The following is a 14,992-nucleotide window of genomic DNA, read 5'->3' as shown; positions in this document are numbered from 1 at the left end:
CCCGAGGCTCCAGGATCACACCTTGGGCTGCAGGTGGCGCTAAACCGCTGAGCCACCGGGGCTGCCCAAATATGGCTTTTAGTACCGAGAAGCTGTTTTAAGCCGTTTGTATATTTACTTTCTAAAAAAGTATCTTATTTTTGATAAACCTTTATTTAAATTTAACATCTAATTTTAAAAACAATATATGCTCTTTATATGAAGCTTTGAAGACATAGGAAAATACTTTTAAAGTTAAAAAAAAATCATTTGGGGGCACCTGGGTGGTGCAGTTGGTTAAGCCTCAGACTCTTGGTTTTGGCTCAGGTGGTGATCTCAGGGTTGTGAGATCAAACCCCCTAATGGTTTCCATGCTCAGCACATAGTCTATTTGAAATTCTCTCTTCCTCTCCCTCTGCCACTTCTGCTCATGCTCTCTCTCTCTAAAGTAAATAAACCTTAAAAAAAAATTACTTGTATTTTACCACCCAAAGATATACAATCACTTAAAATTTGGGGACCAGGGGATCCCTGGGTGGCTCAGCAGTTTAGTGTCTGCCTTTGGCCCAGGGCGTGGTCCTGGAGTCCCAGGATCGAGTACCGCATCGGGCTCCCTGCATGGAGCCTGCTTCTCCCTCTGCCTGTGTCTATTCTCCAGGGGGAAAAAAAAATCTTTGGAAGATTACTAGAACTCATTTGAGTGTCTTTCTCTACATTAAATAGTAATACATAAATAATAATGAGACTGGTCCCCCCATTTTTTTAAAGATTGTATTTATTTATTCATGAGAGACGGGGGGAGAGAGGGAGAGAGGGGGAGAGAGAGAGAGAGAGAGAGGCAGAGACACAGGCAGAGGGAGAAGCAGGCTCCATGAAGGGAGCCCGACGTGGGACTTGATCCCGAGTCTTCACGATCATGCTCTGGGCCGAAGGTGGCGCTAAACCGCTAAGCCACCCAGGCTGCCCCAAACTACAAGTTCTTGAATGCTTTTGGTCTAAGCACCTATTTGAAATATTTGCTCAACATCTCTTCTCCCAAGATGACAGTCTCTGATAAATCACAAGGGACAGGGTCAAAGCTTATGGCAGACAACATCAATACAGAAATACCTTAATCTAGTTACAGAGCTCAGAGGTTGTTTCCCTGTCCCTGAAAAAGTCTTATTCAAAAGTCTTATTCTGTTGACCCTAAGACAGAGGTATACAAATCCTTCTTTCATTGCCAGAGTGTGGTAGTAAATGGAGTCTGAAGAGTAAAGGACAGGATTTTTTTTTTTTTTTTTTTGTAAAGGACAGAATTAAAGGGATGCTCTTAGGCTTTCCTCATCCAGCAGAGAGTAACAGGAAGTGACCTGGCATTTAATTTTTATTTTTTAAAAGTTTTTATTTATTTATTCGTAAGAGACACAGAGAGAGGTAGAAACATAGGCAGAGGGAAAAGCAGGCTCCTTGTGGGAAGCTCGATGTGGGACTCAATCCCAGGACCCCAGGAGCATGACCTGAACCAAAGGCAGACAACTCAACCACTGAGCCACCCAGGTGCCCCATTTTTTTTTAAGATTTATTTTACAGAGAGAAAGAGAGAGAAGGGGGGGCATGAGCACACATGCACTCACAAATGGGGGGAGGGGCAGAGGGCGAGTACCTCAAGCAGACGCCCCGCTGAGTATGGAGCCTGAGAGGTAGGGCTCGATCTGCCAACCCATATGATCCTGACCTGAGTTGAAACCAAGAGTTGGATGCTTAACTGACTGAGCCCCCCAGGTGCCCCTGACCCAGCATCTTAAAATTGTTTTGGGAACTGTGACTCTACTGAAAGGCAGGCTCTGCTGTGACCTTGAAAGTGCCCTAAAAAGTACCATACAGAAGGTGAGAATGAGAAGATAAGCGCCTGCTGATGAGCATCTGAGTACAGAGGCCAGAGTATCCCCCAGTGAGAGCTGTTCAAAAATAATCTGGGAGACGCCAAGGATGTGCTGCCCATCAGGACTGTCATACACATGACTACCTGCTCTCCTGGGCCTTCTACGTGGAGGCAGGCCCACACATATCACCAGGGAAGCATCATGTATACAAGTAGTCCGGAAAACCTCAAACAGAGACTGGAAAGAAGTGCTCTTAACTACTAAATTAAAAGAGATCAGCACTTTGACTCTCACTGATGTAACAGATACTATAATGGGCAGCATTATCTAATGATACAAGGAGGGTTAGTACTATACAACCCTGTGCCAGCTTGAATGTGTGGGGGTGGGGTAAGCAGGTCCTACTCTGGGAAGCAGATGACCTTACTGGCACTCAGCTGACAGATCAGGAACATGGGGTGGCAAGTGGTTGTTTTGGACTTGGGTAGCATTGAGATGCAGGATTTTGAACATCTTGAGGCAGAAAAGCAAAGAAACTTCAAGATTTCATAGAGGTTATGTCTAATGGGCAAGGAAGATCATATTCTAGGTCTCAGGATCCAGAATAGAATCCACAGCAGGGCAGTTACTCTGAAATGAATTTACAAGTAAAATGAAATACATCGAGTTAAGTAGGGTTCAAGAACAGCTGGGTTAGTGATAAACCACACTAGACTTAGGGGTTAAAAGAACTGGAATACATCCCAAGCCCTTAACCTGAGAGTGTTTCCTTATCTGTACAGTAGGAATAGTAATATTACCTTGACTACCTATCAGGGTAGTTTGAGACTCAAAGGAGAGAGAATAAGAGAAGTACAGAGACCACATCAGAAACCATGAAATTCTATATAAAGGTAGGATACTATTTTATGATAGGAAAAGGAACTCTTTAAGCCTGTTTTAATATCTGAAAAAGGGGAGTCCAGATGATCTCTATGAATCCTTGGATTGATTGATTGATTGACTGATTTGAGATAGAGAGAGAGAGAGAGAGAGAGAGAGAGAGAGAGAACAAGCTGGGGGGAGAGGCAGAGAGCTTGACCCCAAGATCATGACCCGAGCCAAAGGCAGACGCTTAACCCATTGGGCCACCCAGTTGCCCTGACCTCTTGGATTTTTAAAGTTGTAGGATTCTTCATGAACTGAGTGGAATACTAAGTCAAAGCAACTATCAAAAAGATTCTGTAGTCATTATTCTAGACCTTGACGGGGACCAGCAAAGAGGTGTGTGGGGGAAGACATGGTTCCTGATTTTGGTGTTTTGTTTTTTTCCTGAAGGTAGAGAAGGATCAGCAGAGTTAAAGAATAAATGCAATTTAACAGAATATTAAAGAGTATGAAAGGTATGAAGAATATGAAGGATAACTTAAAGCTTTCTTTTTTTTTTTTTTTAAATTTTTATTTATTTATGATAGTCACAGAGAGAGAAAGAGAGAGGCAGAGACATAGGCAGAGGGAGAAGCAGGCTCCATGCACCGGAAGTCCGATGTGGGATTCGATCCCGGGTCTCCAGGATCACGCCCTGGGCCAAAGGCAGGCGCCAAACCACTGCGCCACCCAGGGATCCCAACTTAAAGCTTTCTTTTACCTTCTACTGTGTAACTAATCAAAGTACAAACGATACTACTGTATTCTAAGACATCCCATATGTTTTTTTTTTAATTTTACTTATTTATTAATGAGAAACACATAGAGAGTGCGAGGCAGAGACACAGGCAGAGGGAGAAGCAGGCTCCATGCAGGGAGCCCGACGTGGGACTCAATGCCTGGGCTGAAGGCAGCGCTACACTACTGGGCCACCTGGGTTACCCCATCCCATATGTTTAATTGGAAAACACACAGAATCCCTACACTCAGTCACAAAAACTTATAGCCTAGTTATGGAGAAAAAACAAAAGTGAAACAGCAGTCATACAAAAAAATGTAAAAGATAATCAGTACCTCCATTCCACTGCTTGGTGGAAATAACAGAATATAAACAAGTTTGAACAAGTGGTCCATGAAAATCACTTCATTTTTCTAAATTCTTTTTTTTTTTTTTTAAGATTTTATTTATTTATTCATGAGAGACAGAGAGAGAGAGTCAGAAACATAGGCAGAGGCAGAAATAAGCTTCTCGACATGAGCCTGATGCGGGACTCAATCCCAGGAACCTGGGATCACAACCTGAGTGAAAGGCTGACACTCAACCACTGAGCCACCAAGGTGCCCCCATTTTTCCAAATTTTTATGATGAGATTTTATAGTGTCTAGGTAAATCAAGTGCTACTGTCTGTTATCTACATAGCCAAGAGCCAAGAAGTATGTAAAGAAAAAAAAAAAAAAGGCTTGTAAGGAATCCACATAGCTGTTGCTAAAATCAAGTACTAAAGCAGAGCATTCAGGGGATCCCTGGGTGGCGCAGCGGTTTAGCGCCTGCCTTTGGCCCAGGGCGCGATCCTGGAGACCCAGGATCGAATCCCACATCAGGCTCCCGGTACATGGAGCCTGCTTCTCCCTCTGCCTGTGTCTCTGCCTCTCTCTCTCTCTGTCTCTGTGACATACATACATACACACATACATACACACATAAATATAAAGCAGAGCATTCAGACTTAAACTACAGCGGGTCACCTGGGTTCCTGACCCCAGCACAGATCAGATGCAGGAAGCTGAGAGTAGAGAGACTACCAAAAGAGGAGAAGAGGGGTGCCTGAGAGCTCAGTCGGTTAAGCATCTACCTTTGGCTCAGGTCATGATACCAGGGTCCTAGGAACAAGCCCCAAGTTGGGCTCTCTGATCAGTGGGAAGCCTGCTTCTCTCTTTCCCTCTGCCTGCTTGTGCTCTTTCTCATTCTCTGTCAAAGAAATAAATTAAATTTTTTTTTTTTTAATTTTAAAGAGGAGAACAATAGCCACTCCTTACCTACATTCACAGAGGAGAAAGAAAAGATGTAAAATGCACTACCACACATTCTGGAAGTCCTTATTTCACAATATAAGCAACTGCCATTCATAATCATGACTAAATCAGCAAGAAAAACTATATATAATAATACGTATCAAAAAATTTCAAGTATAGTGATTTTCTAGATTTTTAAAGACTTAGTTTCAGTACTAGGGTAATTCATCTAAGTGGAACATCTTGTTCCAGAGGTATAGTGTGTATGAAAACTCCACTAAACCAATATACACACAGGGAAATACTAGCTTAGCAGGGAAGGCCTTTCTTGAGAGCTTGTGCTAATTAGGTATTATCTGTATGGTAAAGCAATCACAAAATGCTCTTGGATATCTAGGTTGACTTCCCAGAGAAGTTGTTATTAAATGAATTTATAAGGAAAAGTTGTACCATTTTCAAAATGTTCTTTTTTTTTTTAAGATTTATTTATTTATTCATTCAGGGAGAGAGAGAGAGACAGGCAGAGACACAGGCAGGGGGAGAAGCGGGCTCCACGCAGGGAGCCCGACGTGGGACTCGATCCCGGGTCTCCAGGATCACGCCCTGGGCTGCAGGCGGCGCTAAACTGCTGTGCCACCGGGGCTGCCCCATTTTCAAAATGTTCTATTAATAAAAATACTGGAACCAGTAAGCGATAACAGAGTGGGAATAGGAGTGCAACTAGATCCAAGTGAGAGAATCTGAAAGATCAGATAAGAAAAAAAAGAGAAAGAAGCAGCTTCAGAAAGAAAGTAGAGCAAATGAAATGGGGGAAAAGCAAGAGAAGAGCAAAGTCTTCAAAGAGGCAGTGGGGGCATAATTGCCTCCAGAAAGAAAGGGAGAAGTTCTAGGGAAGAAAAAACAGGTGTGACAAGTACTGAACTACAGGGCTGGGCCAACTGCTTTTATTTATCAAAAATGCTGAAAACAAGACCATACAGGAAACTTTTAAAAATAACTCTTGCTTAGGCAGAGGGTATCAGATAATTCAGGAGTTTCCTTACTTTGTCTAAGGCAGTTTTATTTGATTTTGAACAATAAAAAAAGGGTTTTCTTGTTTTTTTCAATGTGATTTTTACTAGTAACAAGTAAGGAAATTGGGGTTTTCTTCTTATTCAGCATAGCTGTTTCTTTGAGATATACCCTGTTTTTTTTTTTTTTAAGATTTTATTTATTTATTTATTCTTGAGAGAGACAGAGAGAAAGAGAGACAGAGACACAAGCAGAGACACAAGCAGAGGGAGAAGCAGGCTCCATGAAGGGAGCCTGACGTGGGACTTGATCCCGGGTCTCCAGAATCATGCCCTGGGCTGAAGGTGGCGTTAAACCGCTGAGCCACCCGGGCTGCTCCATGAGGTTTTTTTTTTTTTTAAAGATTTTTTTATTTTTAGGTTATCTCTACACCTAATGTGGGGCTCAAATTCACAACCCTGAGATCAAGAGTCACATGCTCTACCAACTGAACCAGCCAGGCTCCTAGACCCACCAGGTTTTTAAGAAGGATTCTGAGGGTGCCTGGGTAGCTCAGTTGGTTAGGCGTCCAACTCTTGTTTTTGGCTCAGGTTAAGATCTTGGAGTCCTGAGATCGAGCCCCATGTAGGGCTCTGGACTCGGTGGGGAGTCTGCCTGAGATTCTCTCTCTCCCTCTCTCTCCCCTTTGCCCTTTCCCCCTATTTACTTGCTCTAAAATAAATAAAAATCTTAAAAAAAAAAAAAAAAAAAAGGATTCTGAAACACTTGGTTTAAGACTCTGTTCTTCCTAACAAATGGACATTTTTGTTTGGGTCATTTTTACCCCCCTATCTTGTGAATGAGCAATAGCTAGCTCTCTCCTCATTTTTCCTCCCTGCCACTCCTATATGCACTCCTAGTGATGCTTTTCCTATCAAATGCTTTCAGGGACAGGAAGGGATAGCACCAAAATGCCACACCATGGCACAAAGACCTACTATTGAGATGTGCTTTCCAATTTCCCAAGCTTGGTCAATGTAAACCTTACAGAAAGAGTCCTGCATCTTATTTTTACATGTGCCCCCAAGATATCATTGAGAATAATCTCTTCACGAATAATAATACACAAGTATATTTTCTTTCATTAAATTTAGGTTTTCCTCCCTGCAAAGATACTACACATGAAATATCCACCATTCCCTCCCTCCCTAAACCTTACGCTTTATGTCCAACGTGCCCACTTTTTTCTGCATAGGAAATATCTTTTCTCTCTCTTCTTCACCTGCCCCTGATCAATTAGCTAGATACCTTCTGGCTCTGAACTCAGAGCGTCTCTCTCCTTCTAACAAACTACCCATTAGCCTTCTAACTCAGTTCTTTTTTTTTTTTTAAGATTTTATTTATTTATTCATGAGAGACACAGAGAGAGGCAGAGACATAGGCAGAGGGAGAAGCAGGCTCCATGCAGGGAGCCCAATGTGGGACTCGATCCTTAGAATATCTTTAAGGCAGCCATAAATCTGAGTTCATGTTATACCACTGAGTTCTCCAGTAGTTTTCAGGGTTTTAAAAAAAATTTAAATCTTTTTGGACAGTCTGCTTAACTGTCCAAAATAATGAAATACCTGAGCTTTGAGGTGATCTGTGCTAAGCTAGTAGCCTAGGCCAAAGACTGATATGATAATGCAAACCAAGGAGGCACCTTTCAGAATAACCATGTTGTAGAGGCTGCTATTCCAACAGGAGGTGGGGAGAAGGCGGCTGGAGTAGAACTCTACGTAGCAGGTGGACCTGGGACCCAGAGGCAGCAGTAAGAGCTAAGAACCTTGTGGGGGGAAGTTACTCCAAGTCTCATCCCCACTGAGCAGGGTGCAGCTTATGTGTTAGCTTATTCTCTAAGAAGCACATAAGCAGTTGGGTAGCATTCTAAGATGAGGACATTTAGACTTGGTTAAGTAGCTATGAGTGACAAAGGGAATCATAAGCCATAGAAGCTTTTAGAACTGGATCTCCACTGGTACAAGTTTTGGACTCCTCTAATACTAGGTTGACACATACTCTGCCCTTCTGGTAGAAGGAGCTAAAAATAATAAAGGGAATCCCTATAGTAACTGTATACCCAGGACTCCGATCTAATAACAGGAATATGGAGAACCAAATACTTCAAAGGAACCCACAGAAGCCAACTTTGGAAACATGAAAAATAAAAGTAGTTCGTGTAGGAATAGTGGGGAAAGGAATTACTTCAAGATTTTCCCATATTGTCTATGCATTTTTTAAAAAATATTTTAGGGATCCCTGGGTGGCGCAGCGGTTTGGCGCCTGCCTTTGGCCCAGGGCGTGATCCCGGAGATCCGGGATCGAATCCCACATCGGGCTCCCGGTGCATGGAGCCTGCTTCTCCCTCTGCCTATGTCTCTGCGCCTCTCTCTCTCTGTGACTATCATAAATAAATTTAAAAAATTAAAAAAAATAAAAATAAAAATAAAAAATAAAAATAAATAAAAAATATTTTATTTATTTATTATTCATGAGAGACAGAAAGAGAGAGAGGCAGAGACACAGGCAGAGGGAGAAACAGGCTCCATGCAGGGAGCCCGACATGGGACTTGATCCCGGGTCTCCAGGATCACGCCCTGGGCGGAAAGCGGCGCTAAACCACTGAGCCACCCGGGCTGCCCTGTCTATGCATTTTTTTAAAAGAAAAACAAAAAAGCAAACTATTACTTCATTGAGCCCACTACTTTTCTAACAGATTGAGTCATTTTATCAGTTTGAGAGGAATTACGGTTCCTCTAGTTAGTTAATATAGTATATTAAAAATAAACAAAACAAAAGAAAAAAACTCCTATGTTCACTACCTCTTGCTGTGGAAAGCAATTTCAGGCCTATTGAATTACTTACGATTAAAAACTTCACTACAGTCAATCAGAATGCAATCATTCCTAATTTGCATATGTGGGCACTGGTAAATACTGTTTTAGCTGTTAATTAAACTTCATTATAATAAAAACACTTTTGACTTTAGTGGAACTTTAAAGCAAAATAAGTATACTGTTAAAAAAATATTTACCTAGGGGTGCCTGAGTGGTTTAGTCGCTTGAGCATCCAACTCAATCTCAGCTCAGGTCTTGATCTCAGGGTTGTGAGTTCAAGCCCCATGCTGGGCTCCGAAACACACACATACACACACACCCGTCCCAACTGCAGGCTATGAGATACAACAGAACGGTGGTATCTAGCCTCTCTTTAGGAAATTACTAAAAGGAAAAAAAGTATTTTAAATCAAATGAGGAACATGTAGGAGGGCTTCAAGCCCTTTCCCTCATTCCCTCTTCCACTAAGGTTCTAGATCTTTCAGGGTTTTGTTTGGTGGTGAGCAGTTTGGAAAAGTCACTTTGGTTTAAACAAACAGCTGAATTTTCCTCCTTAAAAGTTACCACTACCACTCTGAAGGTGCTGATTCAATCTATCCAAAGAAAGCTTCTTGTCTTGCTAAGATATTTCCCACTAACATTTGGCATTCTTTTTTTTTTTAATTTTTTAAAAAGATTTTTTCATTTATTCATGAGAGAGAGAGACAGACAGACAGACAGAGACAGAGACATAGGCAGAGGGAGAAGCAGGCTCCATGCAGGGAGCCCGATGTGAGACTCAATCCCAGGACTCTGGGATCACGCCCTGACCGAAGGCTGATGCTAAACCATTGAGCCACCCAGGCATTCCTTTTTAAAAATATTTTATTTAGGGGATCCCTGGGTGGCTCAGTGGTTTGGCGCCTGCCTTTGGCCCAGGGCGCAATCCTGGAGTCCCCGGATCGAGTCCCACGTCAGGTTCCCGGCATGGAGCCTGCTTCTCCCTCCTCCTGTATCTCTGCCTCTCTTTCTCTCTATGCCTATCATAAAAAAAAATAAAATAAAATAAAATAAAATAAAAAAATCTTTAAAATAAATAAATAAATAGATAAATCTTTAAAATAAATAAATTAATTAATTAAAAAATATTTTGTTTACTTTTTAAGCTATACCCAATGTGGGGCTTCAACTGAGGACCCTAACATCAAGAGTTACATGCTCCACTGACTGAGTCAGCCAGGCACCCCAACATATGGTATTAACTCTCTCTCTCTCTTATTTTTTTATTTTTAAAAAAGATTTTGTTTATTTATTCATGAGAGAGAGAGAGAGAGAGAGAGGCAGAGACACAGGCAGAGGGAGAAGCATGCTCCACGCAGGGAGTCCGACGTAGGACTCGATCCCGGGTCTCCAGGATCAGGCCCTGGGCTGCCCTCTCTCTCTTTTAAAGATTTATTTATTTGAGAGAGTCCTCATGTGCAAGTTGGGGGAGGAGCAGAGGGAGAGAATCTTCAAGTAGACTCCTTACTGCATGCAGAACCTGATAAGAGGCTCGATCTCACAACCCTGAGATCATGACCTGAGCTGCAACCAAGAGTCAGACACTCAACTGACTGAGCCAGCCAGGTGCCCCAATATATGGCATTCTTGACAGAATTTCCTTTTCCTTTTTTTTTTGTTTTTTTTTTTGTTTTTTTTTTTGAGAGAGGGAGAGAATGAGTGCATGCACAATGAGGAAAGGGCAGAGGGAGAATCCTAAGCAGGCTCCATGCTCAGAGCTGGGGGAGCTCAATCACAGCCCTAAGATCATGACCTGAGCCAAAATGAAGAGTCTGCTGCCTAAAGGACTGAGCCACTTAAAGGCCTCCAGGATTTCTTTTCTAACATGAAAGTGGAATAAAAACAATGAAAAAAAAACCCCAATAAAACAGAGATGAAGGCTAAGAGGTTGTGCCTCTGCTTTTGCAACAGGGCTGGAAACAAGCAACTAAACAATAGTCACAAGTGCCCTGCAGAGGGGCCCACTAGGTAACTAACCACACATCGAAACGTGACAATTCAAGAGCTTTCCGTACACAATTCTATTTCCCTAAGAAGTTCTGGTAGATCTTAGGCAGAAACATCTCAGTTTAAGGAAAAGAAGCTGTCAGGAGTCACCAACTCAGGACCGTCGAATACTGCTCAGTCCCTGGGGCCAAGCCCATCCACACCCACCTCGTCATCACTGTTGGACGTCTCAGAGTCTGAGGAGGCTGCAGGCTGACTCACAGGCGGCTCCTTCTCCTCAGAGTCACTCCGCTTCCGCTTTGCCAGAGACAAGAGCTCCTAACAGGGCAGAAGCAGACACATGAGTTTTGCTCAACAAAGAAAAAAACATTCAAGTATAGCAAAATGCCCACCTTACCTAGGTCTCTTCTACCTCTGTGCTTTCAACTGAAAATCGTCATCACGGGGACTTTTATCACACAGATACACTGCCAGTATTCCTAAGCACTAAAGAAATGTTTTCAAAATCTGTCCCTTTCTTCTTAATGGGAAATGTATGTCTGAAATGGAAAAATGACTATAAAAGTGAACTGCAGGCTACTCCCAAATTGTCACTATTTCCACTATTTCCAGCTACAGGAGTACTGAATCTTAGAAACTGATATGAGACCCATGTTTTTAAAGGTAATTTGTTTACTGTTTTTACAAGTCTAACTAATATTCCAAGCATCCTCTTATTGTAATTCATGGAAAAAATTGGCATTTGTGGGATTGTTCTGAATAAGCTGACAAACTACAAGATTTTTTTTTCCTGGTGATTTATGACAGATTACAGTGGGAGGGATGTACCACTAAGAGTTATGGCTAGAACCAGAATTTGCTCTCACATGGTTCCTCTCTTCTGTTACTTATTTTTTTTTTTTTAAGATTTTATTTATTTATTCATGAGAGACACAGAGAGGGAAGCAGAGACACAGGCAGAGGGAGAAGCAGGCTCCATGCAGGGAGCCCAACATGGGACTCAATTCTGGGTCTCCAGGATCACACCCTGGGCCGAAGGCGGCGCCAAACCTCTAAGCCACCAGGGCTGCCCTCTTCTGTTATTTCTTATCAACTTAGTCCAGTAACTCAAAAATGCAACAAAAGGAAATTTCTCTGGTTCTTGCTCTCTGTAGTATCATTACCAAACCAAAATTATTCTGTACTTACTAAGCACCAGGTACTTTTCTAAATATCTAATATTTAATCTTCATGACAATCTTTTTTTTAAAAAAAAAAGATTTTATTTATTCATTCATAGAGACACACAGAAAGAGGCAGAGACACAGGCAAAGGGAGAAGCAGGCTCCATGGCAGGGAGCCCGATGCGGGACTCGATCCCGGGTCTACAGGATCACACCCTGGCTGCAGGTGGTGCTAAACCGCTGCGCCACCAGGGCTGCCCTCTTCATGACAATCTTAAAGTATGTATTGTCATCATCCCTATTTGAAGATAAATTAAGCAGCAGGAGAGGTTAAAAATTTACTCAGGGTAACACAGCTAGTACATGACAGAGCCAGGATTCAAGTCAGGGCAGATAGAACCCTAGCTCAAAATTCAGTCATGGTTTATCAGTCTAAAACATGTTTCCCTTCTGCCAAAAAAGAGAAAACTACTACTAATAAATACTAGTAGTATTATTTCTTGATGATGATGGTGTTCTACAATTAAAGGTCAAGTGCCAAGATGGATTTTAAAATAATAGACTGCCTACAAAGTATCTGTTTTCTTCTTCCAGTTTCTATTTTAGGAATAGACTGGCCAGAATGAGAATATGACCTTCTCAGATTAACAGCTGACCCACTCTTCTCCTTCATAAGCAGTCATGAAATGTTACTCTTCTCATTGCACTGATGAGAGCTACCATACCAACTTCCTGAAAAGGCTGAAGATCATAAGAACATCTACTTTTTCACTGTAAAATATTAACTCGTATAGACAAAATGCAAATTACAGCAATAAGTGTGTGTTTACTGTCTTTTAAAAACTTTAGGGGGCACCTGACTGGCTTAGTCAGTGGAGCACATCTCTTGATCTTGGGATGTGAGTTTGAGCCCCACGTTGGGAATAGAGATTACTTAAAAATAAAATCTTTGGGTATCCCTGGGTGGCGCAGTGGTTTGGTGCCTGCCTTTGGCCCAGGGTGCGATCCTGGAGACCCGGGATCGAATCCCATGTCGGGCTCCCGGTGCATGGAGCCTGCTTCTCCCTCTGCCTGTGTCTCTGCCTGTCTCTCTCTCTGTGTGTGACTATCATAAATAAATAAAGAAAAAAAATATTAAAAAAAAATAAAATAAAATCTTTAAAAACAAAACCAAAAAACAGGTGCAGCTGGATGGCTCAGTCAGTTCAGCATCTGACTTTAACTCAGGTCAGGATCTCAGGCCCTGGGATTGAGCCCTACATTGGGCTCTGCACTCAGTGGGGAGTCTGCTTGTCTCTCTCCCTCTGCCCCTCCCCTTACTCATGTACGCATGCTCTGAGAAATGAAATCTTTTTTCTTTTTTCTTTTTTTTTTATTTATTTATGATAGTCACACACAGAGAGAGAGAGAGGCAGAGAGGCATAGGCAGAGGGAGAAGCAGGCTCCATGCACCGGGAGCCCGACGTGGGATTCGATCCCGGGTCTCCAGGATCGCGTCCTGGGCCAAAGGCAGGCGCTAAACCGCTGCGCCACCCAGGGTTCCCGTGAGAAATGAAATCTTTAAAAAATAAATTTGTGAAAAAAAAAAAAACACACCTTGAGGTATAATTTAGTGCATTTTATTTTTTCTTATGTATAAATCCTAAGAATTTGACAAATACATAGAGTTTAACTCTTTCCACAATTAAGATATAGGATAGTTCCATCATCCCCACAAATATTGCTGTAATTTGCATTTGGTTAATAGGAGTTACCGTTGTGATACAAAAAAAGGGTGTTCTTATGAGCTTCAGGCTAACTTCCAGGAAGTTAGTGCTCTTTATATCCCTCCCTCCATCCTCTGACAACCATAGACCTGTTTTATGTCCCTATAGATAGATCTGCTTATTACAGAATAACATATAAATAGAACTGTATAGTATGTAACCTTTGAGATTGGCTTTTTTACTTAGCATAATGCATTTGAGATTCATCCATGTTGTAGCACATATTAGCAGCTTGTTCCTTTTTATTGTTAAGTAGTATTCCATTGTGTGGATGTATCACACTTTATTTACCAGTTGCAAAATACTTGGGTTTCCATTTGGGAGCAATTACATGTTCATATACAGGTTTTTGTGTGCATGTAAGTTGTTGTTTTTTAAGATTTATTTTAGGGGCACCTGGGTGTCTTGGTTAAGTGTCTCCTCGGTGGGGAGTCGGCTTCACCCTTTCCCTCTCTCTCATATAAATAAATAAAATTTTAAAAAAAGAAAAAGATTTTAGATTGTGCATGTGAGATAGTGCAAGCAGGTGGGTGAGGGGTGGTGCCAGAGGGAGGAGGAGAGAAAATCCTCAAGCAGACTCCTTGCTAAGGGTGGAGCCCAATGTGGGGCTCGATCCCAGGACTCTTAGATCATGACCTGAGCTAAAATCAAGAGTCAGATGCTTAACCAACTGAGCTAAGTGTAAGTTTTTATTTCACTTGGGTAAATACCTAAAAGTGGGATTGCTGGTAATTGGCATATGGCCTTTACTATTATCTTTCCCCCTGAATTACCTTAATGCAAATTTATAAAGTTTAGAAAGATTTCTGTTAAGTGATCTCTTTCCTGACCCTTTGAGATTCACAAATGCACTAGAAATCTGTTTTAACACCAACTCATTATCAACTGGGATTTGGAAACCTATCCATCAAATCCTGCCCTGGAACATTAACAAGTGGTAGACAATCATTAAAAATTACTGTAACTAAAAAAAAAAAAAAAAAAAATTACTGTAACTAAAGTGTTAAAATGTTAATACTCCCTTCCTGATAAAGTTCCACTCCATACTAAAAACCTAACAAATGTCTCTCCTTCATCCACAAACAACTGCATCTGATAGACATAGTCCTTCTTCTCCTATGACATAAATACCATATTAACAATAGTGTGGTGACAGCAAAGACATTCTTAACAATGTGAAATATACAAGTTAAGAATTGTACAGGAAATTACTGGGGGAACATATGGCAAATTACTCTTTATAGTTAAGTCCCCTAGGCTACCGAGGGCTCGTAAGTACAGCCAAATAGACCAATGTGCAACAGAAAGGTCTTTTCAACAGGCATATGTGAAGAGAGCTACTATCTGTAGGGGTGACTGATCCAACAACCAGGACTTGAAAAAGCCAATCTAAAACTGATCTGGGGATCCCTGGGTGGCGCAGCAGTTTGGCTCCTGCCTTTGGCCCA

General features: G+C 41.7%; 1 protein-coding gene across 1 annotated transcript in view; it reads right to left on the bottom strand.

The window, feature by feature from the left end:
* Positions 1–14,992, bottom strand: part of RTF1 (RTF1 homolog, Paf1/RNA polymerase II complex component) — a 56,651-nt gene that overhangs the window by 30,170 nt on the left and 11,489 nt on the right. Inside the window, exon 2 of the mRNA XM_077880705.1 lies at positions 10,823–10,933. Within this exon, the coding sequence (XP_077736831.1) occupies positions 10,823–10,933 (111 nt within the window). The remainder of the gene's footprint in view (positions 1–10,822; positions 10,934–14,992) is intronic.

This window comes from Canis aureus, chromosome 32, assembly GCF_053574225.1.
Source record: "Canis aureus isolate CA01 chromosome 32, VMU_Caureus_v.1.0, whole genome shotgun sequence".
NCBI lineage: Eukaryota > Metazoa > Chordata > Mammalia > Carnivora > Canidae > Canis > Canis aureus.
Note: the sequence above shows the minus strand (reverse complement) of the source record. Positions and strands in the feature narration are given on the sequence as shown.